General features: G+C 53.5%; 2 protein-coding genes and 1 long non-coding RNA gene across 13 annotated transcripts in view; 1 reads left to right on the forward strand and 2 right to left on the reverse strand.

The window, feature by feature from the left end:
* ELF4 (E74 like ETS transcription factor 4) overlaps positions 1-13,541 on the reverse strand; it is a 47,653-nt gene extending 34,112 nt beyond the window's left edge. For 5 of the 9 annotated variants that reach the window (XM_082609166.1, XM_082609165.1, XM_082609164.1 and 2 more), the window contains exon 1: positions 5,588-5,828. The gene's annotated coding sequence lies outside the window, so the exon portion shown is untranslated. Of the gene's footprint in view, positions 1-5,587; positions 5,830-5,887; positions 6,191-13,457 lie in introns of those variants that run through there. The other 4 variants (XM_082609162.1, XM_082609161.1, XM_082609160.1 and 1 more) reach the window with 3 other exon arrangements.
* On the forward strand, positions 5,901-15,825 carry LOC309796125. Its single transcript, XR_014292428.1, has 3 exons — positions 5,901-5,986; positions 15,167-15,376; positions 15,500-15,825. It is a non-coding gene; the product is annotated as an uncharacterized lncRNA (long non-coding RNA).
* A 1,730-nt stretch (positions 15,826-17,555) lies between these two features.
* AIFM1 (apoptosis inducing factor mitochondria associated 1) overlaps positions 17,556-24,833 on the reverse strand; it is a 31,054-nt gene continuing 23,776 nt past the window's right edge. For 2 of the 3 annotated variants that reach the window (XM_082609168.1, XM_082609167.1), the window contains exons 13-16: positions 23,982-24,124; positions 22,405-22,529; positions 20,417-20,613; positions 19,836-20,101 (exon numbers count right to left, since the gene is read on the reverse strand). In XM_082609168.1, coding sequence (XP_082465294.1) covers positions 20,030-20,101; positions 20,417-20,613; positions 22,405-22,529; positions 23,982-24,124 — 537 coding nt within the window. In that variant the 3' untranslated portion in view covers positions 19,836-20,029. Of the gene's footprint in view, positions 18,402-19,835; positions 20,102-20,416; positions 20,614-22,404; positions 22,530-23,981; positions 24,125-24,833 lie in introns of those variants that run through there. The other variant, XR_014292427.1, reaches the window with a different exon arrangement.

Below are 24,833 nucleotides of genomic sequence, written 5' to 3' on the forward strand. Positions count from 1 at the left end.
AGGAATTTGGGGAGGTTAAGACTAATTGCCCACTCTCCCATCCCCCATCCCATCCCATCCCCCAAGGCCTACTGGTGGGGACCAAGGGACTGAGTGAAGTGGCTCAGGGGTGGTCCAAGTGTGGTCCAGGGCCTCCTGCCCTTGTGGGTGGTCGCAGGCTTCTCAAGCAAACAAAATCCACTTGCTTGCAGATGGAACCTCCAAGTTACTTTCTGGGAGGCCTTTGGAATGGGAGTGGCCCCCAGCCCCCCAGGAACTCTTCTGGGCAAAGGCAGTGTCCCAGCCCCAACCCAAGGCCTCTGGGCATGAGTGAAAGGAGGCAGAAAGTGAGCACTGGTTGGCCTGTCGGCTCCCAGAATTCTACCCTCAGTAGGGTAATAACAACAAACTGATGATTGCTAAATACTTGCCAGGGATGGAACATGAGGCCTTCTCTCAAAGGAACTAACTCACTCGTATTCCTACCGAGAACGAAACTTGAGATGAAGTGGTGAAGAGATGAAGATGGCAATGTTAATAAAAATGTTAAAGACTTGATTTTTACTCTTCACTACAGCACTGCCTGCCACTCAGAAAGATTTTAACACACACACACACACACACACACACACACACACAATCTTCTTCCACATCCCTTCCTTATCCTGTGTGACAGCAGAGTTTACAAAACGTTAGCAGAAAGATGTGGAAAATCTCCCTGTTGGTTTTATGAATGGGCATTGCGTGCCCTGCCAGCACTGCCAGAGAAGCAGTTGATCCCTGGAGCCTGGAAAAGTCAAGGGTGTGGGAGGAGGAAATGATAAGAACAACAACAACAATAATAGTAAGAGCCACAGAATAATAGCAGCTATAACACTTACTGGGTGGTTACCATGTGCCAGGCACCATGCTGAGTGCTTTACGGGCATTATCTCATTTAATCCTCACTCAAACCCTGGGAAGTGGGTTCTGAGACTCAGAGTGGTTATGTGACTAGTCCATAGTCACACAGCCAGTAAGTGATAGGTCTGGGATATGAACGCAGAGAGCCTGTGCTCTTCCTCCTCCGGATAATACTGGTCTCCGAGAGAAGAATACTGGGCTAGACTGGAAGAGGAAGGGAGCTTCGGGAAGGGCAGGTGGAGTGAGAAGTGGGAAGTGCCAGCACTGGGACAAGAAAATGGTCCCTCGAGAAGATGGGAACCTAGGGCAAAGTTTCCTCAGTCCGGGCAAGCTGGTTAATCTCTTGCTTCTTGTTGGTCTGGCTGAGAAATGTTCTGGCACTTTCCCTAGCAGACCCTCCTGCATGAAACACCCCTCCCTGCTCTGCCTGACCCTCCTCATCACCCTGGGAGAAGGCTGGGTGGGGTCTCTTTGCCAAGTAACTCACGTTAGGACACAATTTCCCAGGCCAAGAAGTCAGGGCACCCTGGTGTGTCTCTGTGGTTTTGCAATGTGCTGGGGAGGGTGCAGGGCAAGAGGGCAGTGAGAGAGGAAAACTGATGCATGGCGGGGGCGGTATGTGTGTGACCAGGTGTTTTTATCCAATTAAATCCAACAAGGACCAAGTCCCCCTCCACATCCAGGCACGGGAGATGCAGAAGTCCCAGAACAAATACATGTCTAGTCCTCGCCCTTCCCCAGGGGGTCTGGACAGAAACATGTGGGACATTTTAGTTCTCGGATGGCTGAGAAAATGAAAATCTCTATCCTCTACCGGAACCTCTGGGCTTCCAGAGCAATCCCAGGACCCTGGGGAAAGATGGGACTCAACCAGCCCATGCCTGCAGTGAACATCTGTGGCGGGGCAGCTTTCCTGTCCCTTTGGTGCCCTCTGCCTCTCTTTTTCCCCTCTCCCCTCCAGGGCCTCTGCATGGGCAGTGGAGGGACGGGGGAGGCGGAAGATCAATATGAAATCCCCTCAGCTTGTGGGACGGGAAAGCCTGGCCAACCTTTGTGTCTTATCAATCCGTCCTGGGGGCGCTGGGCTCCCCACCTGGGCCATCCACTTTGCATCTCCCGGGATGGAGACGGGGGTTTGCACCGGGCCACCCACACTGGCTGACCTGGTCTTTTATGTGACATGCATTCGCCAAACAATTATCGAGGCTTTGAAGGTCAGCCTGTGGCCAGGGAAGAGAGAGAAAGGCGTCCTCTCTCCCTGTTCTGCCTAGCCCAATCTCCCCCGCGCCACCCTGCCCCCTTCAAGGTCTAGCTCAGAGCCGAGGCCCTCACAAAGCCTCCCCCCTCCTCCAACTGCTGCTGACCTCAGAGCCCCGGCGCCTCTGGCCCCTGCTCCAAGGAGCACAATTAGCACCTGACCAGCCGCTGGCCTGGCTGCTTGTCCTCGCCTCTGCTTGTCTCAGTGTCTTACTCATCTCTCCCACCCCGCCCCCTTTGCTTATCTCCCCTACAGCACCTAGCACAGGTTGGGCACACAGTAGGTGTTAATAAATATCCGCTGAATTGAAACTCAGCGGCCCCTATGAGGTCAGAACCGTCATAAGCACCCCGACCAGCAGTTCCTTGGCAACCAGCGCTGGGGTCCGAGCTATAGGGCATTAGCAGTGTGGCGCTATTACAGGCCACGCAAGACTCAGCGGCCAGAGATTTGCAGGCAGGTTGGTGTTGATGAGAAAAGCCCCTGACCCCTAGGAAAGCGCCCATGGGATTCTGGGTACCTCGGATGAGTTTCCTCTCTCCCCTGCAGAACTAGTTTCCAGTCTGAGAACCACAAAGGGAATAAATTGGCAGTGAAGCCAGAAACCTCTTTGCAGCTTAGAAATCCTGGAGAGAGAACCAAGCCTGCGTTGGGGTCAGGCCCAAGCCTGAGGGGGGAAGGCTGCCCAAGGCCCTTCCCAGCTTGGTGGGGGACCTCCGGGAAGTGCTGGGGGCACTGCAGGCAGAGGGGCTAGAGGGGCGTCTGGGGGTCGCCCTAAGTAACGCCATCCTGTCCTGCAAACCAACAAGTCACACCACTGAATGCTTGCCACCTGCAGCCCACACAGGAATTGGGTCTCCCCCTCCCTCTCATTCACCCAAATCCCAGTGCAGGCCTCTGTCCAGGGGTGGCGTCCTGACCAGAGCCCAGCCAGTGTCCCCAGACCAGAAGCCTCCAAGTCTGAGGTACCTGGCTCCCACACTGGCTTTGAATTAGGGATTCGAGTCCGGCTTCAAATTTTGGTTATTTATATAGATGACCTAGCCACCCTCTCTGGCCCCCTCCCACATTCCCTACCCTGACTCTGGCCCATGCCAGAAGGTACACACAGTCCCGGAAGACAGGCGGTGTCTTCTTCACCTCTGTATTTCCCTCACTGCCCCTTCGCTGATGCCTAGTACTGGGACTGGTTCTCAGCAAATGTTCGCTGAGTTGAATCTGAGTTTTAGGCACCGTGTAAGACAATACCATAAGGCTCGCTTGCGCTTACCATGTGCCGGGCACTGTTCTAATAAGCAGCTTATGTGCACTGATATATTTCATCCTTGGCAAAACTGTATGAGGTAGGTCTGATTTGACAAATGAGGAAACTGAGGCACACAATTGACTGGGATCACACAGTTAGTAAATAACAGAGCTGGGATAGAGACCCAGACAGTCTGGCTCTAGGGATGGGGGAGGAAATGAAAAAGTTGAGGGGTGAGGGGTGAGGCTCGCAAGGACCAAGGCCAAACTTCGGCGCAGGGCTTTCCCTGGGAAAGCAACCCCCTCGGCCTGCGTCTGGCTGGGCCTCTCAGGGAGGCCCTGAATTTTGCAGGCTAGGGATATTTTGGACATCCTATTAATCAGGCCCCTGAATGACAGACCACAGCACCCTCGTTTTTAGATTCCCATATAGGACAGAGGAGACAGAAGCTGCTGTCCCACCACTTAGCTCAAGGCAGGGGGAGGGCTGCTTTCAGGCCTCCAGTTTGTCCAGGGGTGGGCGCCAGTTCCTGAGCAACCACCGAGCAAACAGTGCAGCAGTGGGAGGAATGCCAGACATAGTTGCAAACAAGCCACTCCTTCGGCTCACAGCTAGAGGCTGGGTGAGGGTGGCAACGTGGAGCCTGCTCAACGACCCCCACCCCTGCAACTCACACCTCCCAGGCTTTGAACCCAGAGACAACCACTTGCAAGGCAGCCTCTTCCCCACACTGGCCAGGATAGGAAGTCCTCCAGGATAGTTAATTCCTCCACTTAACTCAAGATAGCTCCCCGTTATCTGTTACTGCTGTGGGTCTACTGAATTAATGGTTGAGAAAGTGCCTTATAACCGGTAAAACCCTACATAACTAACTGCGGGAGGAGGAATCTGCATTCTTGCCGTGCAAACGTGACCCTGAGCATTTTCAGTGCCAAAGTGTCCTGTCTCCCCAGAGGAGAGAGTTGGATCTGATCCCTTCACCTCCCCCCTCCAACCTGGCACTCAGGCCAGGGGTCAGCTCGCAGTGGGTGAGTCCCTGATGGGTGTGCCCACCAGCTGTTGGGGCCAAGCAGTGGTGGCTCTGGCCCTGGGGTGGTGACCTCACTTCCGCTCCTACCTCCCCAGCACTCCTCCCATATGAGGCCCCACCAGGCCAAAATCGAGAAGTTCAAGGTTAACTGATCCTCCCCACTTTAAGAGCTAATTAAAATGATTAGCCACAATGAACCGCCAAACATTAACCAGAAGAAGCTGCAGGACCAGACAGGCCTCTATCTCGGGCAGAAGGATGAGGGGCAGGAATCAAATGGCCATCAAATCCCATGGCTGGCGTGTGGGGGGTGGGCAGCCGGGGAGAACCTGGCCGAGGCGCGGAGCCAATGGGGTCAGGAGGTGACTCTGGTCAGGAAGGCCGTGTAGTGAGGGAAGGGCGGCAGACTTCGGGTGCGACGGAGGGACCGGGAATCCGTAAAGCCGCCGCCACAGCAGTCTCCAAAAGCCAGGCGCTGTCGGCAGGGGACCCCGCGCTGCGCGGCTGCTGAGTCCCCGTGCCGGCAGCAGAGGAGGGAACAGAGAGGCGGGAGAGCCCGGGAGAGCGGGAACGCGGGAGCGGGAAGGCTGGCGGCCGGCTCACACGGAAACTCCGGCCCCTGACGAGAGAGGTCTCTATTTTGGCGACCCAATTATCCAAGTCATAGGTTCATAGGTGTGTGTGTGTGTGCGCGCGCGTGTGCGTGTGTGTGTGTGTGTGTGTGTGTGTGTGTGGAGAGGGAGAGAAAGAGAGTGTGTGTGTGAGTGTGTGTTACCCTAAGGCGCCTGGTCCCAGAAGCCCTAGAGGCCGCCAGATCAATCTAGCAGCCCCGCCAGTGAGGCCCAACCTCCTGCCCTCGGGCACCGAGCTTTTGGGGCGGGCTGTCACGATAGGCCCAGTCACGGACCCCGGGCTGCCTGGGGAGAGGGCAAACCGGCCCCCACCTCGACTCGGGAAATCGACTCAGCTTCTAACCCAGGATCCGTAGTCCGGGTTCCACAACGCACACGCGGTGGGGCGAGGCAAGGGCGGGACTCAACACGCCGCCGCTCTCCCACCCTTCCCTGGGCCCCAAGCCCCTACGCTCCGGGGCCCAGGCGTCCCCTATCCCGCCCTCAGGCAAACTTTCCGAGGTCCCCGAAGGCTCAGAAAACCGGCGCCATCGACGTACCTGCCGCCGAAGGGGCTCGGTAGCGGGGCCAGGGTCGATCGCCGCGGTCCCCTCCCCGCTCTGAGGGCCAAGACGCGGGTCCCCAGCCCGGCCAGCCCGCTTTCTCCCCTCGGAAGCCGGGCCGGGCGAGTGGCGCCGATACCTCGGCGCCGGCGAAAGGAGAAGTGGAAGTTGAGCGCGGCGCCCGGTCGGTCCCCGCGCCCGCCGGGGCCACCGTCCCCCTCCCTCCCTCCCTCCCTCCCTCCCTCCCTCCTCTCCTCCCTGCCCGCCTGCCCCCGCGGCCCCGAGCCCGTGACTCACCTCGGCGCCGGGGCAGGCTGGTCCGGGCGGGCGAGGCGCAGGGCTCTCCCACACGTCGCGCCGCCAATGGCAAGTTGGAGGGCGAGATGCAAATACCAGGTGAGACGGCGGCGCCCCTGATAAAACGACTCCGGGGGGTTGGGTGGAGTGCGGGGGGAGCCGGGTGGACGCCGGGGAGGGTCAGGCCGAGGGAGGGGGCGGCGGGGGCGCCCGGGGAGGGGGCGCGAGCCAGCGGAGACCTGCACTCAGACAACCGAGCGAAAGGGGAAATTGCACTAGAGACACACACGTCCCCGCAGGCGGCGGCTGGGGCGGGCGCGAAGGAGGCAGGGCGGGAGGGAGGGAAGAGCCGGAGGGAGGGACCGACGGGAGGGACCACGGGCGGGCGGGGTGGGGGAGGGCGCGAGGGAGGGACGAGGCGTCTTGGTGGAAACAGCGCCCCTCCACCCCCGGCCCGCCGCGGTCGCCAGCACGGCAGGGGGAGCCGTGCCAGGGGCCCGCGCGGCCTCTCCTTCCCCTCCCGGCTCGCTCGCCCCCGTGGAGCCGCAAGAGCAGGACTCCCGCGGAGCCCACTTCGCGCTCCCAGCGCCCCACCCCCCACCTGGCGCGTTCCGGGGCCCGCAGCTCCGGCCGGGAAGCCCCTACACAATGCCTCGTAGAGAAAGCCGCTCCATTCCCGGGGGACTCTGGATGGCTATGTCCGGCCCCCTTGGCCTGCGCGCTCCACTCGCTTGACGCCTTTGGCCCCAGCCCTGCGCTCCAGATTATTACTGAGCGCCTGCTGTGTGGAGGACCTGGCGTGAGGGCGGGCCGAGCGGGTGGGTGAGGCCAGGAGATGCCCAGAGGATACAATTCGGGAACGATATGCCAGATGCCGCGGAATCCCTGGCCAAATGCTCGTGCACTTGGCGCGACTGGAGAGTTTTGGGGATTTCTTAGGGAAGTCGAGCTTAGGGCTCCGGGTAGGGGAGGCCAGGAGGATATGAATCCGGGGAAGGATTAGGGGGAGAGGGGCTGGTGCAGCAGGTGCAAAGGTAGCCAGAGTTGGGGTGCTGGGAAAAAGCTCATGCCCCTTTCTGTCCAGAGGCAGGCTGCTGTGCTTGAGGCATCTACTTGAACCCCAGTCTCCCATTCTGCCTCCACCTTACCCTCTACTCTGACCTGCCCCAGCATCCATACCAGCCCGCACCCTCCTCCGTCCCACAGCTAGGAAGTTCTAGGAGGGAGTTCGCTGGGAATTCTCACTTCTTATGGCTCTGTATGGTCTGGAGGAGGGGCCCAGCCAGGCCTCAGCCCGGCATCTACCTCCGGGGCAGAAAGCAGCAAAGCGGAAAGGGCCCCATGGGAGGAGGGCTCTCTGCGGGGTGGGGGTGGACCAAGGGCCTGAGGTTCAGGGACCTGCTCAGCCACCAGCATCTGTCTGCTTCACCAGCCTTGGGGAAGGAGAGTCCCTGGCACAGGACTGGGGAGCAGGAGTGGTGGTTGGATGATGGTGGTGAAGGTAGCTGCAGATTACAGGTTTCCGGGGGAAGACCTAGGGGCTGGACTGGGGCACGGGTGCACCTTGAGACCTCTTGGCCACCTAAAGTTAAGTCCCTGAAATAAGTGCCGAGAGCAAATTTCCAGTTTTCTTCTCTTGTAAATGGGCACACTTTCCCCAGGGGATTCTGGATCAGGAGACAACAATTTTCTGTTGTTCTCTTGCCAGGGAGGCTCCCCTCTCAAAATTGTGGTAGGTTCCAGTCATCCCTAAGCCCCCCTTACTTGACCTTCACACACACACACACACACACACACTTTCCCATTTTGCTGAGAGTTCAGTGGTCTATAACATCAGGCAGACCTGGGTTCCTATTCCAGCTGCACCATTTAGCGGCTGTGTGTCTTTGGGCAAGTCACTTAAACTCTGGGAGCCTCACTATCCTTATTTTTAAATTGAGGATAATAAGAATCTACCTCCCAAGGCGGTGGCAAGGCTTGAATGAGATAGCCTGTGTCTGTGGCAGTGCCTGGTGCTTAGTAAGCCCTCAATAAATGTTAGCTGCCTTCAGCACCATCTCTGTCTCATCTCGTTTTTCCTCAACCCAGCTATCAGGAGAAAGTCTGCCAGGGCCGGGAGCTGCTGAGGACGAATGGTGGATGCCTCCTATGAATGTCTGTGGTTTAAACCAAGGTTGAAGCCTCAAGGCATGGAAGTGCCAGAGGAGAGGCCTTCCTCTTGGGACGGGCAGGGAGAGAGGACAGCACTGGGCCCACCAGCTTACCGTGACAGGCCCTGATGCCTGCCAGTGACCTGGAGCCCATGGCTTGTGGGAATCCCATAAGTTCCCACCTTCCGCAGCCACTCGGAACTAACCGCAGCCCCATGATCTGGGAGTTGCAGCCAAAGCAAACCCCACTCCCTCGATGAAAACCTGGTGTTGCCCTCGCCTTAGGGAGCCATAGGCCACCTGAATGACCTCCCTGACTCCACGGCTCCAGGTCAGCCGGCCTGCCCTTTCCAATGACCTTGCTGCTGCCCAGCCCTTCCCCACCTGGCTCCCCGCTCTTCCACTTACCCGTTGGGTGAGCCCCAGCCAGGTGGGGCCAGCCGGCTGAGATCACCACTCCTGACGACAGGCATGTTGTCTCTGCCAATGGCTCATTCCCTGACTTGGCAGGAATTCCCCTTCTCGAGTTGCCCGTGAATGCCCAGGCTGCGCCATCCAGCTCTCAGCCTCTCTCCTTCCAGCCCTATCCCCCACCCCCACTCTCCAACCCCAACTCTGTCCTCTCAGCCCTCAGAACTGGGGTCCTCCTGGAAGAGGAGGGGCTTCCTGGCTGCCCAGAGCCTGTGTAGGGCCACCTCCCCGCTTCTGCACTCAACTTGCCTTTCCACCTTGGCCACTTTCTCAGCCCCTCTTTGTCCCCTCTTTTCAGCAGTGCCTGCTAGCCTATGTTCCCCTGCAAGTCACCCCAGGTTCTCTGGAAACAAGGTGGCTGGTTGCTTCCTCCCTCCCTTAACCCCTTAGCCTCAACAAATTCTATTCAAACCTGTGGCCAGAACAAAATACCACAGTGCCACAGCCTCTGTGGCCATGGCCCTTACTTTCCACCACAGACACATGCTAGAAAGGTCGCCTATCAATCAGACTTTCAGAATGAGAAGCATATTCAAAAGTCAGGAGAGAAGTTATGGTTTAAAAGGAATCCTCCCACCTGTAAAGCTGAGATGTCCCCTCTAATCCTTTCTCTACAGCCCGCAATCATTCCTCTGTTGATATGTTCAATAACTCCAGATTTGCCTCTATTGGGTTGACATGACGAGGCCCTAGATAGATGCAAATGACGAACGGAAATCTCTACGTCCCAGGCTATGGCTGGGCATCATAAGGAGTTTTTGTTCTGAAAAGATTGTTGAGTAGCTGCAAGATAGAAGGATTCCTTGGGATAGGTTATACCAGAGTGCTCCTTCCCGGGAGACGAGCTGATCTACTGTCTGGCACATGCTGGGGGGTGACGGAGGTGGGGTGCCCAGGCCAAAGCACAGGCATGCTGGTGGGAGAATGTAGTTGGGAGAAACTTCCCAGATTATGACTTTCATCTGGCCAGCCACCTTTCTTGGCTGGGGCTCTTGGAAAGCCGCTTGGTCCCCACCCCTCACCCACCCCTGCTCTCATTCAAATGGAGAGCTTTACATTTCTCCTCCAGGCCTTTACTGGGACGGGACCTGGCATCCTCAGAGCCCCTACAAAATTTCAGAGGAGCGCTGGGTTTCACTTTTTGGAGGGGCCAGACAGCAGCTCAGGGGCCTGCCTGGAGGGAGATGCCAGCCAGATATAGAAGGTGCCACGGGCCCTGAGTGAGTGCCCTGCGTGTCCACCCTGGGCTCAGCGGCTGCAGGGAGGCGCTGTCCACACTGCACGCACTGCCAGGGGAGCGGGCCTGATACTGTATTTGGGAAACAGATCCAGTGCCTCTGGGTTGGCGGGAGATTTGGAGGGTGGGTGTAGGGGGAGGGACCCAATCCTGTGGTTCATTTGCAAAAAATAAGGAAGAATTGGCTCAGGCAGAGTCCAGTAAATGAGGGCAAGCCCTCTGGAGTCTCTAATCCCACTGGTCCCTAGCCCCGATCTTGGGGCCTAGGCTCAGCCTGGAAAAGTCCCTTGGAGAAGAGCCGAGAGCAGGCGCCTGCTCCGGGGCACCTATCAGAGGCAGCAGAGCATCCAGAGCTTTTGGGCCACTGTCCAGTGGAACTAGAGTTAACTCCTCAACCCCCGACATCTGCTGGCCCAGCACCCATCTGGTGCGGTGGGCAGCCTCGCTGTGCCCCTCAGCCCTGCGGGGATTCCAAATGACACTCCAGAGGTGCCTCCCCTCAAGGCTGCAGGAAACACGAGTGCACCTAGGGAGGCCTTGGCCCAAGGAGCTGCTGCTAGGGGGCAGGGCTCGAGATGGGGGTGCAGAGGGATGCCAGCACATGGAGGCCCTGCCGGAGGACAGCAGCAAGTGATCTCTCTGGCGCTTGAGTGTGCTGGGGGACAGGGACCCAAGTAGCCACTGAGCTGGGCGGTACCTCCTCAGATGGAGAAGAGGCTCAGGAGAGAGGAAGGGGCTCCAGTCACGTTGTATGGGGTGCTCGTGTTCTATACGGCGAATGGCGCCTCCTGGAGTTGTGCGGGAGAGGGCAGTAAGGACAAACCCAGGAGAGCTGGGGAGGGGCGCTTGAATGGATGGAGAAAAGACGAAGGGCTCATTCTGGAACACCAGGTGGGGGCACTGGGCCTGACTGCAGGTCTTTGGGACTGGGGATGTGGTGGGATAATGGGGAGGGGCCGTGAGGGGGACTTGGCTCCCGACTTCACCCACTTCACATCCTGCCAAGGGGCGGTTCCAGGCTGAGCTTTGTACCAGGAGGTAAAGGACCCTGCCCTTTCAGGATTGCCCCATCCCACAGGGAGGCGAGGACGAGCCTGAGGCGGGCGCTAGACAGAGGCCCGAGAGGCGCGGGCACGCCTCACTTCCCCTACCGTGCCCCCATGACGGGGAGGGGCGAGGGTGGTGGTGGTGGTTGTTGTTGTTGTTGTTGAATCCAGAAAAGTACAACATTTAATGTCTATAAAGGTGCAGTATGAGTCATTTCACGGAATGTCTAGGCCCCTTCGCTGGCAGCAAACAAACTTTCCAGCCCTCTTTTGAGGAAGCCATCCAACTGGGCTGCCGCTGCTGGTGTGTGTGTGACAGTGTGTGAGTGTGTGTGTGGGTCTGTGTGTGGGATGGGTCTCTGGAGGGCCTAGCCTGCCTATGTGTGACTCCGTGTGTGTCCCTCAGATGTGAGCGAGGGCGTAACCATGGCCAGTGTGTGTGTGCACGCGCGCGCACACACACACACACACACACACACGGGCTCAGCTCTTGGATGTGAGTGTCAAGTCCCCTCGTGCATGCGTGTGTGTTTGTGGAGGGCATGTGCATGTGTGTGTCTGCAAGGCAGTGTGGTATGTGAGCCTGTGTGTCTGAGGGTGTCTACGTGTACATTTTTTCCTCATCGCTGCCAAATTATCTTCCCATCTCTCCCCTCACCAAGTGAAGGGCTGGCTGAGGGAAGCTAGCAGTCTAAAGCGGGGGGGGGGGGGGGCAGCCGCGGAGGGGAGAGGGGTTGGAGGAAAACCAAAGCAATTCCACTCGTCAGAGGAAAGTGTCAGCCAAGGATGAAACTGAAACCGAGGCAGCCGCTCGAAGGCACCAGCACCCTGGGATTGTCCCGAGGCTTGGGTTCCTCCCACTCCCCGCCCCCCCCCCAGCCGCCTGTGGAGATTAGTCAGCCTGCAACCTCGACTTGGGGTTGAGGCAGTGAGGCCGTGGTTAGCACGTGACCCCATTAGTGCCCATTAGCACATTAACACAAATTAGTATATCAGATCCTCTCCCAGTCACCTAGTGGGGCGCAGGGCCAGGCTGGAGGGAGAGGCCACAGCTCAGGCCCTGCTCCGGGAGGAGAAGCCAGCATGTGGGCATCCAGGGAGGGGGCAGGCTGAGGACTGCGGCAGGTCAGGTTGGGGACAGAAAGAGGGGACGGGGGACATCAAACTTTGACAATACGATCCTTTTCCTAGGTCGTGCTCTGGGAGGAGACACTTTGGGGAAGGGGTTGGTAGAAAGGAGGGTGTTTCCAGGAATAGCTGGGCACCGCCCTGTAGGAAGGAGGCCCGGGCTCTGAGGTCTGGGCGGGAGACAGACGGTATTTCTCCTGGCACACAGTGAAACCTGGGAACGTTTAGGATCCTTTGGGTTTTTTCCCCCCTTTCCTCTCCTTTATGGAAAATCCTTAGATAACTTTCTCAGATGGCTTTGGACATCCTGAAAGCAGAGGAGCTGGACTGATTGACGGAGGAGAAGAGGCACCCAGAATCCTAGCACAGGGCATAGCTTTTATATCTTGGCACCGATAAGGGAGACACACTCTATCCATATATTTATATGTAAAGTTGTATCATGGAAAGAGCCAGCCACTGGAGCTTCTGGAAAGGGTGAGGCTGGAGCCCCCAACAACTTTTTTCTTTCAGCTTAAAGGTGTCTGGCCACAGGTTATTTTTGTGCCCTGATACTCTCAATATGTTAACTAACCAGCCACCACATAACCATGAACCAACATGGGAAGGTCAGCTGCATCATGACTACTAGAGTTCAGGGCCTGCACGGAGGTAGGGCACAAAGCTCTATCAACCGAGGCCAAGGTTGCAAGTTTGAGCCCCAGATGGGCCTCTTCGCTTTTTTTCTTTTTTTACGTAGTTGCTGAAGACAGGGTTGACAAGCATGAAATCCGTAACCATCGCCCTACATCTAGCCCAAAGCTGAGCCCCTACCCCTCATCTAGCACGAGCCCTGGTCCCAGACTGCATCCCAACGCCGGCCACAGCCTGTCCCTTTGCAAGAGATGCATCCTTGGTCTCAAGGGAGCCAGGCTGGAGAGTGGCTGCTCAGTGAAACCCACCCTTAACGCTGGAGAAGCGATTCAAAGTTTCCATTCTACTGCCCGCGGGTCAAGAGCGCCATCCCCGGAGAGGAAACGCTGCCCCTAAACCGCGATCCCTTAGTTGGAGGCGAGCTTCCCCGAGCTCTGCGGGACCCGGTAGGTGCCCCGAGGGACCCTGAGGAAGCGCGCACCAGGCGGCCCCACGCCTGGACGCTAGCGTAGCAGGTCGGGTCTCCGAACTCTGCCGCCACTCGGGTGGGAGCGCTGGGCCCGAAGGACAGTGGGGGTTGTGGCGGCCCCTTGCGCCTTCCCCTCGCCATCTCTTTCCATGGGCCGCCCACCCTGCACCCCCGGGATTCCCCGCGGGGGCAGAGCTCCCCACCCAGACCCCCAGCAGCGCGCTCACGGCGCCTCAGCAGCGCCACCTACAGGCGGAAAGCGCGCCACGTCTCGGGCCGAGGCGGGAACTGGCTGCGGCAGAGGAGGAGAGGGGGAGAGGTCGGCGCCGCTGCCCCGAGCGGTCCCCGCTCGCCAGCGGCCTCCTCGCACCGCCCCGGCCCCGAGCGACCTGGCCAGCCCCGAACCCCGTCCCGTAGCCCCGCCCAGCGCTCCGACCTTCCACTCCAGCGGCTGCACTCCGAGCGGCCTCTTGCCCCGGGCGCCTCTTCTCGGGAAGCAGTGAAGTCACACTGAGCCCGATCCGCTGACTCATGAGAATCCTCCCCCCTCCCCGGCACACCCCTTGAAACTTCCCCTCAATCCCTTCTTTCCTGCCCACCCCTCTTCCTCGCTCCCCGTCGGGCGAGAAGGGGCGGGTCCGGACTCCCGGAGAAGGACTCGGTGGGGCAGCTGGGAGAGGAGCGGCGGGAGGGCGGGAGTCCACTTGGAGACCACCAAGCTCGGTCTCCGCCCCTCCACACCGCTCTGTTCTGGGGAACAACAGGTGGTGCCCCGGAGGCAGTGTACGTTTGCAACTTCAGGCAAAACTCCCATCAAGGTACCCTTTTGCAATTATCCATCTCACGCAGTGAGCCTCGCTGCTTCAAGACTGGCTGGGGAGTTCACTTGGAAGCTGAGGTCTCTTTGGAACCTCCTGTTCTAGTGAACAGGCCAGCACAAGGGCTGGCGCCACCAAGGGGACAAAGGCGGAGTGCTCTGAGCTTTGAGCTGCCCTCCACCCCCTGCATTAAGTCAAGCTGATCAATTGCCTGAGAGGTCGATGTGGCCTTTCTCCTAGAACTTGGTATTGGCCCAGGCCAGGTTGAGGTGGGGGTGACTTTGAGGCTAAGGATTCCCTGTTTTCACCACCAGTCTCTGCCCCCCGCACTGTGCCACTAGTTTGAGGACTCTGACTGTAGTGGGAGACCAGAATCTCACTCAGGCTGCTTGGGATATTAGTCTCAATAAAGGTGGCCGAGGACCTCAGGCCTGGGCCAAGGAAGGCTTAACGCTGGCGGGGCTCTGCAGGCCTGCTCTGAAACACCTAAAGCTCCCCTTTCCCTCTGGACGGACAGAGATCCTTAAGCATCCTTTTCCACCTAGCAAATCACAGTGCTGGATTTTCTTTCTTTCCCTGTATGCAGTTTCCTTTTGTCTCTATGGTAAGAATCGGGTGGTGAAGCTTGCCAGCTTCCTGGCTCACTTGGCTCTGCACTTCAGGGCAGGGCTCTGCCAGGACCATGGCCAACGTGGAAATGGCCATGGACTTAAGAGCAAAGGGGATGTACAAGCTAGTCTCAGGACTTGGGGCTTATGTGGTATGAGGGGGGTTTTCTGAGCTGATTATCTCAGCGTCAGGTTGAAAGCTGCCTGGGTTAAGGTGGCTGTTCACCGGCCAGCTCTGCAGGGTGTGTTTGTTGGGGACTGGGAACCACTGAATAGTTGTGTAGGAATATATGTGCTAGGATCATGGCTGAGCATTGTCTCACCATAAAGCCTTCCTGGGGAAATTCTGGGCTTTCATGGAGCGTAGTTTTAAGGCTGCCAAACTCTCCATGGAGAGCAAATCTGGCAAGGAGCGATTTCTAGGGGCCTCGGGCTAAATGTTACTTGCTGAGTCAAAGAAGAATCATAAGCCTCAAACTAAAACAAACAAATAAACAAAAAATCTGTTGAGCCAAAGGGACAGCAGAGGCAATGTGGGGAGACATTTGCCAAAGGCTTTGGGCCCCTTTAGCATCTGCTATAGACTTAGAGATGAAAGGCAACTGAGTCCATGGAGAGATGAAGAAAGTCCTGGGCAAGCACCTGAGAGACGTTTCCATACACAGGATGTTAGAGCTGAGGGTGGAGGGATGATGTAGTCTGTTCTCTTCATTTTACAGATGAGGCTGCCGAGACCTAGGAAATTAGCGGCTCTGGGTCATCCAGGAGTGGGTGGCAAAGCTGAGACGCAAATCCCGAAGTGCGCTCCTTCCGCTGTGCTCCCCAGCTTCGGGAGGAAGAAACACGGGCAGGGAGCACTTACTGGAACCTGAAGAAGAAACACAGGGAGAAGGAAAACAAGTGGGCGAGGAAGGAGGGAAAAGGAAGGGGTGAGGAAAAGTGAAGAGGCAGAGGGGTGATCTCCTAGGGCAAGGAGGCTGGCAGCTCCATCCTCTGTATTCAGGATATTATACATATTTATTTAAGAAAACATATTCATGTTCTGCTCCTAGAGATGAGAGAAGTTACAAGCAGAGAATGGAGGAAGAAACACGATTTGGTCAGTGGAAGAAAAGCCTGGACTAGATGGAAGCGGAACAGTAAAGCCATCTGAGGAGTGACGGAGTTCTGATGTGAACTCACACATCACACTCCCAGCACTTCTGTTGCACTGATGGTTCCTGTTTACCCGTCTGTGTCCGCCACTAGGTTCTAAAGCCATTGAGGGCAGGGACTGTATGTTACTCATCTTCTTATCTCTGGGGCCTATTGGCCCACAGCATGCAGCAAGTTACGCAGCATGTTTGCTAGCTGACCAATAAATCCATTTACGAACGTATGTATGTATGTATTCATAAATTCAACACCCATGTTGGGTGTTCCTCCAGAAGCATCTCCGTGTTGAGCTGCAAATGCCAAGAGAGCACAGGCGGGAAACTGCTTGGGAAGCCAGACACCTCTGTCCAGGCGCCAGATGCGACTCCTGGTCTTCTCCAACTGAGACGCAGACCTTGGAGGCTCCACTGGGACCAGATAAGGTCTTCAAGAAGGTACGAGACTAGGCAAAACTCACAGGTGGGCCTCCCGAAGGTATTTTGGCTCTTTGTCTCCAAATTTTCAATGCCCACCAGCCAAAGACCACCAGGGCACTCTTGTAGTCGAACAAGTTGAGTTGATTGCATGCCCTGGGTAACCATGGGGTGTCTCAGGAAGAGGGTGCTGGGAAGGACTTATTATAGGATTCAGGCCAGGCTGGGTGATTTGGGTGAGGGTTTAAGGAAGCCGGGCTTTGCCCTGGATTGGATGCTGTCAGGGAGTGTCTTACTGAATCAATCATATCCAATGGGAGGGCAGACTGGAGTGAGGCTCAATACGTAATTGGTAAGGAAGCAGCAGTCACTTAGATTAGCCAGGACGGAGGGCAGTATTTGGTCATTTCTGTGGCTCGGGCAGTGTTCATATTTTTGCCTGTGTTCACACATGATTTTGGAGTAGTCTTGCTTTTGTTTCCATCCACCATGATCAGGATGGCCTTGTACGACTCTAATGTCCCGTGAACCTGTTTACGTTCAACAGCACACCCAGGCCTAGTGGGGCGTGTTAAGCCAGTTTTTAGTGAGACCAAGGCCTTGATGACAGTCCCAGGACAGCTTCCAGATGTCAGGGGCTGCGTTTCTCTTTCTCAAAATGTTCATTTTGAGACGATTCCTGTCTTCCAACCAGGGCTTGGCAGTCCAGAATTTAAATATTCAGACCCTCCCTATACTCTGACCCAGTTCACACCCATCTGTAGAACCAGCCAGGCAGGGGAACGTCATCACTGGCCTGAGCTGTGTGTCTCTGTGTGTGGTTCTGTGTACATTTGTCCGTGCCCGCCAGAAATTCCCTGATAAGATGGGAAAGAGGCCAGAGGCGGTCTTACTTCACCTCTGGGCCCTGCAGGACTTTCCCTCTGCCCAGAGAGCAAGGCACTCGAATTGAGTCCCAGTGGTCTCTAGGGCAGCAAGGGTGCCCAGCTTTAGGTGGAGTCAGGGAAGGATGGAAGGGATATTGCAGCAGCCAAACTTGAGAGGAGCGGGAAAGGGAAGGGGTAGTGGTGGAAGGGAGGGGAGAGTTCCTTTGTATAAATGGGTCTCTAGAGGGGCTGCTGATTTTCCTTCAAGGAAGCAGCCTGCAGTAGGTCACTGTGGATTCCCCACACCCCTCCCTTTCGCTTTAAGCCTCTTGTCTCCAAAACAGGCCGTGTTGATTAGAACAACAAAAAAGTCACACATGTTGACCTCATCCTCCACTAAGAGGCTTACTCTGACCCCTTTCCAATCAAACACACTTCCTTCCCTCAGGTCCATTTCTCCAGCTAAAGTACGAGGACATCCCTCGCTGTGCCTTACAGGTGGCCAGGCAAATGTTAGTACCATCGTGAAGCGGTGCCGAGGTACCACCAGATGTCAGTTGTAAAATGGCAAAGAAAAGCGAGGTTGAAGTCAAGTGGGTGAGCCCTGAAAGCTTGATACTTTGGCAGAGCCCCAACTTTGCAGGGTGTGGCTAGCCCTGTACTGCGCTGCGCTGTGGCCCAGCTAATCACAGGCCAGCTATCAAGGGCCAAACCTCAGCTGGCACTGGTCGTCTGTACAGTCAGAACTTGGTCCTTGCGATACTTGGGGGCCTAAGCAGGTTAAATGCATCCTGGGTAAAGTGGCAAGTCGTGGCAGTGGGTGAAGTAATGGGGGTCTGATAACCTGGATTACAGAGAACTGAGGCTACAAGGCAGAGGCTCACTCTTACAACAAGCCCTGTTATCTAGCATCATCCAACCAAGCAATCAAGGACTTGGTCAGCACTTTGCCAGGGTTTTGGGGGATGGTGCATGTTGTCCCCATCCTGAGAAAAAAGTCTCTGCTCTGGGATAGCTTACAATCAATTTAGGGAGTGAACACTAATAATGCAGAGAACGACTTAAAGAACAATCAAGTTCAAAGGCAGTAAGTGCAATCGAAGTTCAGAGATGAAATCATGCGCGGGCACTAGTCCAACTGGTACTACATCACCACGGTGGGATTTCATCTGGGCCTTGAAAGATGAGCAGGATTTGGATACGTAGAAGGGAAGAGGGACAGTGTTCCAGATGTGAAGAGCACAAACAAAAGTTTAAAGGTGGCAATAAACCAGATGTATATGTGCGTATGCACATGCATGTGAAGTCGTGGCAGAGGAGGCCCGCAGGGCAGAGTGGGCTGAGGTCAAGAGCGCTATGGAAGGCTTCGGACTTGCTGTGATTGGTGACAGGGAGTCAATGTACGTTGGTCACCAGGAGGTGGGGGGGGGATATGGACCAAGTGATGCTTTAGGAAGTGATCTAGCAGCAGTAGTTGACAAGGACGGATGCTCTGGCTGATGTCCATTCTTGGTATGTATCTTCCTGTGGACACAACTGAGTATATTATACTTCTGCGTTCACATGTCTGCATTCCTCACTGACACCAGGAGCTCCTTAAGAGAAGTGGCCATGTTTTCTCCATCTTCCTCTTCTGCCATCTACCTGGCTCATAGTAGGCACTCAATGAACACTGAATAGAAGAATACATCCTTTCATTTTAATTAACTGAATTATTATGACATTCCATACAAGGATGACAACTGTCAAAGAGAATTAGACTAAATTGTACCTGATACTAAAACAAGGCAAATCACAATTCAATCTTTTTAAAAAATGATTTGTGAAACACTTCAGGATCTTACAGTTGTAAGATCTTTGTAAGCAGCAATTACTGTATAGTAAGTCCTGTTTCACGGGATACTAGATGAGTTTTCTACCTACATTATGGACTTAAGATATGTCATGCCTCAGATCATATTTCACTAAACCTGTATACATATAGTAAGAACCTGTTCTAGTACAGCTAATTCTTAAAGTGGACATCTGTCCTGTTCTAGTGTTCAGAAGGGATTTCATTGTAGCTGCAACTCCCTTTAAACAAACCCAGTATCGAAAAAATCCAGGCTGGTAATAATTTTCTCTTTAGAAAAAGATTCACAATAGGACTCTTGAAAGTAGTAAAAATTTCCTCTTAATTGAAATAAGATTTGATTTTTAAAAGTTAAGTAATTTGAAATGCAAAAAATGAGTTGATTTATGAAACTTTGACTTCTCTTCCCAGGAAATCATTTGTAAAGTGAGGCATGCCTATAAGCCTATTTGAGATAAAAGGGGTTAGGAGAGGGCAGACTTCTAGTTTGGGAGACAGTGGGCGGAGGAGTTGAGAGACCACAGTCCCTCACCATGAGGCAGGTCTCCGAACCTTCGTTTCTGTCTGCAATAAATGTCTTTTCTGCCCTCCCCTCCCAAGACTAGTTCAGTTCTGGGCTGTGGGGGTACACAGGGGAGCTGTCCCAGGTAGAGCAGAGTCTAGTCCACATGTTTACGTGTACACTCATTCAACGATTCACTAAGCACCTACTGTGAGCCAGACCCTGTGCTCAGCTCTGGAGAGAGAACCATAAGCAAGACGGAAAGCCATGGTTCTGGCTTCCAGGAAGTTGCAGAGCAGCAGGGAGACACGTAAACAAGGAACAGGCTTGGAAGGATCAGGAAAGTCTTCAGAGACTGGGACATTCCCCAGAGGAGGGGAGAGGGGTCAAGTGCTGTGGGCAGAGGTCACAGCAGGTCCGTACAGGAGGTCTGGAGGGGTGAGGGAGAAGTTCAGTGAACTGAAAGAAGCTGAGAGTGTGGAGCAGGGAGCACAAAGCCGAGGAAGGTGATGCACTTGGGAGTGGCTCCAACTGACTTGCCTTCTAATACGCACAGCTTTCCTCCCTTCACCCACTTGCTCCCTTTCAAAGAGAAGATAATTTAATTTAGAAGAATCAGGTTTTATTTAGTGATGTGAACATTAAGAATTTGCCTACATAGTTGAAATATTCACAAAGGACTTGATTATTCACATTCATACATACAGAGGAAGTCTGCTGAATAAAAAACGCTCCTTTACCCATCCAAGCTGCTGTCAGGGACAGCAAAGGGCCTGCCTGTTCCACAGCAGTCTTCAGTCTTCATGAATGTTGAAAAGCTTCGCTACTTCGTTGAGATCTTCATGTTCCTCACCGTCCTTAATGATCTGAGGGACAGAGGAGCAGGAGCGCGTGGGCTGGGCCGCACACCAGGGCAGCCCGGGCCAGTCGCTACTTCACACTGGGAGGGAGTCATGGGAATGGCTTTCTACGAAGCCCAAGTGAGCATGTGCCAACGCCCACGCTACCCAGCCATGTCCTGAGTGAAAAAGAAACATACCCGAGCCAAGGCGATACCTTTGTTCTGCTCAGGCACAGTCTGACCTGGGTGGACAGTGCGTGGCAGGACATCTGACGAAGTCACAGGGACGGTATCCGCCCACACCTCCCATCTTCCTCTCAGAGCTCTGACGGGCACCTACCTTCCTTGCTATTGGCATTCGGTTGAAGATGTTCCACAGCACGATTCCCACCACCACTTTGTCCCTGAGGTAGAAGATGACGCCTTTGCCGTAGTCCTCCCCTTGGGCGGGGACCTGGGGGACTACAGGGTTGCTGGGAGGAAGAGTGATTTCTGAGGCCTCAGACTCTGTCTCACTCTCTGATCGGATACCAGTCCCTGTAGCCAATCCCCAAAGCAAACAAGCAAAGTCAAAACAAAACAAAGTCAGTTCTTATGAGCTTGGAAATTCTACAAGGCAACTATCTTTCAACACCTGCTTCAAGCTGCTTCTAAATGATTTGTTTTTCTATGCGGCATCAGTAAACACTGGCCTATTCCAGCCCCTCTCCATTGACAAAGCCAACAAAAGCTCTTCCTTGCCAGCTCCTGGGCACTGGGTCAGTCTGACCCCAAACTTCCTATCTCATTTTAAATTTACACTACGGATATTTCCTGGTATCTTTTTTCAAAGTGCAGAAGACTTGCTCTTGTCCCCTGAGAAACATTCTAGTGCTACATGGCCAGTACAATAGCCACTAGTCACATATAGCTATTCTAATTAAAATTAATTCAAAATTAAGTTTATTTTAGTTAAAATTAAATCAAATGTAAAATTCAGTTCCTCATTTGCACTAGCCACATTTCAAATACTAAAGAGCCACATGTGGCTAGTGGCTAATGTATTGGGCAGAGTAGAGATAGAACACTGCCATCATAGCAGAAAGTTCACTTGGATGGCACTGCTAGAGACACTGGGCAAAGCAGAAGGCACTTCCATATGGAAAAACCATAGTGCAAGTGTTTCCTCCTGTGCAGGGTGGTGGCAACAGCCTGGGGAGAGGGCTTTTTTTTTGTTTTTTTTTTTTGTTTGTTTGTTTTTTTTTTTCTTTTTGCGGTATGCGGGCCTCTCACTGTTGTGGCCTCCCCCGTTGCGGAGCACAGGCTCCGGACGCGCAGGCCCAGCGGCCACGGCTCACGGGCCCAGCTGCTCCGCGGCATGTGGGATCCTCCCAGACCGGGGCACAAACTCGTGTCCCCTGCATTGGCAGGCGGACTCTCAACCACTGCGCCACCAGGGAGGCCCCGGGGCATTTTGTCTTCTGGGAACAACCAGGCTTCAAGTAATACTGCCCAGTGGAGAGAGTAGTGACCTGTAGTTTATAAACACCTACTGTATAAGTCCCTGGGTCCCCCTCCTGGATCCACTTCCCAGGAGAGGTCCAAATTAAGGAGTGGGTATATGTAATCCACTTAGATTACACAAGAAAAGGACCTCGTATCCATATAATGTCTTGCTTTCTCCTTCTTAAAGAGCAACTTGTCCTTGAAACGCCTCTAACAAGAGGACACAGAGGTTAAATAACTTCAGCCAAGGTCACGAAGGGAGAGAGAAGAGACCTAGGAGTTAATGAAAGAGATGTGTGTCGGAGAGAAGTTCATTCCGAGAGGTGCCTCCCGTCTAGAGAAAACCCGCTATTAAGATCTGACAAATGGAATTAGAGGCAGCTCAAGGACTACTCAGCCCAGTTCTTCACTGTTCAGGGCCCAAGGAGGGGAGCAGGTCCCAAACCAAGGTTCTCAGGCCTAGTTCTTGGGATCAGCAGGAAGCAAAAAAAAAAAAAAAAAAAAAAAAAGCTATTGAAAAAGTTCAGGTTTTCTTCATCACACAGGTCTTCCTAGTCCCTCGGGACAAACTAGACTTACACAGTCGTTGAGTTAGCCACTGTCCAAGAGTCTAGGACGACACCCACAATCCACAATATCTATGCTTTGACCAGGATACCTGATTTCGCCAGCTCTCAGACCACTGAAGAGTGAGGACTTCGGGTTTGGTTTATTTTAAAGCACAACATGAAGAGAGGCTTTCACTGACAGTTCCCTCTGGCCAATACAGATACCCCTTGTTCAGGAGGATTTGGACCATGGTTTCTCAACACTCTTCCAAGAGAAGTGGTTGGGCTTCCTTACCTGACTGCTCTGTGGCAGATTTGGGGTTGTCTTGTGCGGTTGCTTTTGCAAAAACGCCGACTGTGGGCAAACTACTGTCCACAAGACCAATAGCTTCATAGCCAACATCGGGACCCAAATCACTCCTAAGGAAGGAGAGAGAAGAGGGTGTTCTGTCAAAGGACTGTAAAGGATGGTGCGGTAGAACGTTTCCTCTAAGGCACCACACTTTCATGCCAACCAAAGAAACTGGTATGTGCCACAGCAAGAGAAACGCCAAACTGATCTGTCGCCTGCTAGGACGTCTGGGGACAATTGTGAGAAAGCACGATTATTCCAAACAGGTTTTATTTTCCTAACAAGCCACTATGCAGATCACAAATCCATACAATGATCTATACTTTCTTAAATTTAATCATTTAATTTTTACCATATCACATTGGGGGGGGTTCCCCACATTTACTATTCACTACCTTCCTTTACTCTTTTTAAAACTGCCTTTTTGGAACTTTAAAGAGTGCTCCATATTTATGGAATCCAGAATCTGGGATATTTTGTGGTTTTATTCACTGACAGTATTTCCTCTTAGCCTTCAATTTTCAAGGCTGAAGGGCTTTCTATAAAGTGGCACCTTCACTCACTTGGTCATTTTATTTTCATTGTTCTTCTTGGAAGCTTTTCCTATCATCATCATGCTGTTTTTAATATGCTAGGAACTTCACAGGATACTTGTGGCACAGACACACTATGGTTTTGTAATCATCCAAGCTACTTGAGATATTTTGTTTCTGGTGTTCTACATTTTGTTATCTTCTTGGCCACAGAAGCTCACTGGACTGGTGTCTTCAGGGAACAGTCTACAATGACTTCTTGGATTTGTTCCTGGAACCTAACTGATAATTGTATAGCTACGAACTACTTTTTTTCCTAACTGCATTATCTTACACGTGTTGACCCTGAAACCCATCTGTTATGTTTTTTTGCTGCCCACTCATGAAACTGTGTGTGATTGTCTTAAAATGTACTCCCATCAGCTGAGAATTTCCCCAACAGAAACTGCTTAGAGGCTTCTGAAACCTTGAAGTTTTATGTACCCCAACTTTCACATCAACAGATGAGAGTGGGCCAAACAGGGCCAGCTCCAGTATTCAAGAATGTCCATTGCTAACTTTCTACTATCCAGAGAGCTGCCTATATATACGTCTGACTCTGAGTTGCTGATCTTAAGGGTTACATATGAGTGAGCTTCCTTTTTTGTCAGTAGGTTGGGCTCAGTAGAATTAGCAGCAAAGAGCAAATAAAATATACTGCTGTCTGTATCTAAGAGCACACTTTTGTACTACCTACTGTAGCTCGAACTCTGAGCTATTTTAGCAGAAGTGCTGATGCCATTTCCATTCATTCACCTAGTCTAACTTATGTCCGATGGAACCCTTTTACCAGAAGATGGCTCAGGGGTAGGATGCGTGGACACGAGACGGAATTTTTTCACCCCCTGTATGAAGCTAACTGGCCCACCAGGAAACCAAAGCATGTAACTCTGGTTCCATTAATTCTGTGTTCTAACCAATTGAGTCCTCAAGGCACAAAACTATTACCAGAACATTGACTGATGCCAGTACGGCTTAGCAGCTCCAGTCATATTTTCTCCAGCCAATCTTCCGCTCACAACAGCGTGATCATGGTGCTCCACCCGCCTCCTACCCAACTTTATATCGTAGAAACATGCAGCATCTCCTGCCTTTGGAGACAAACACATTACATGAACACATGATAAAAAAGCAAGTTAAGGACAGAACATACACTTTTGGGGCTCAAAAAATGCTTGTGATGTTAACTAATGATTTCCAACCACAGGCCAGAATCATACCTACACTATCAAAAACAGTTGCGCTTCCATTTTTACAAAAACCATTCTGTGCTTCCACAAAGCTAACCTTAATCTTCCATGCTCCAGCTTACAGCTATTTCTTCTCATTCTGCCCTCAGCAGAAACAGGATATTTAATAACCATGATTTGCAGAATATTCTTTCCTGTGTGGAATCCAGTTTTTAGATGTGACTGCCTCTTACCTAGACATCTTTTCCAAGATAATTTTTTTTTGGTCATTCACTATTCATTCAACAAGTATTTACAGAATACTTACTCTGTACAAAGCATTATGCTGTCTGGGCTGCAGAGACACGCCTGACATAGACCTTGCCCACGAGGAGTGTATAAGTGAGTTGAGGAAGGTGTGGCACTCTCCCTCACTACGGTGTACCATGCCAGAGGTATGCAGTGAGTGAGCTCAGTGTTTCAAGCAGAGAGAGAACCCCCGGCTGGAGGTGAACAAGGCCAGCTTCACAAAGGATGTGGTATGGGAGCTCGCTCACCCTTTGTCTTTGTGGCTATTCAGACACCCCCAAAGCAACCTAAAAATCCAACATGTGAGCAACGGCGAGATAAG

Source organism: Mesoplodon mirus (assembly GCF_964341445.2).
Source record: "Mesoplodon mirus genome assembly, chromosome: X".
In the NCBI taxonomy this organism is placed as follows: domain Eukaryota; kingdom Metazoa; phylum Chordata; class Mammalia; order Artiodactyla; family Ziphiidae; genus Mesoplodon; species Mesoplodon mirus.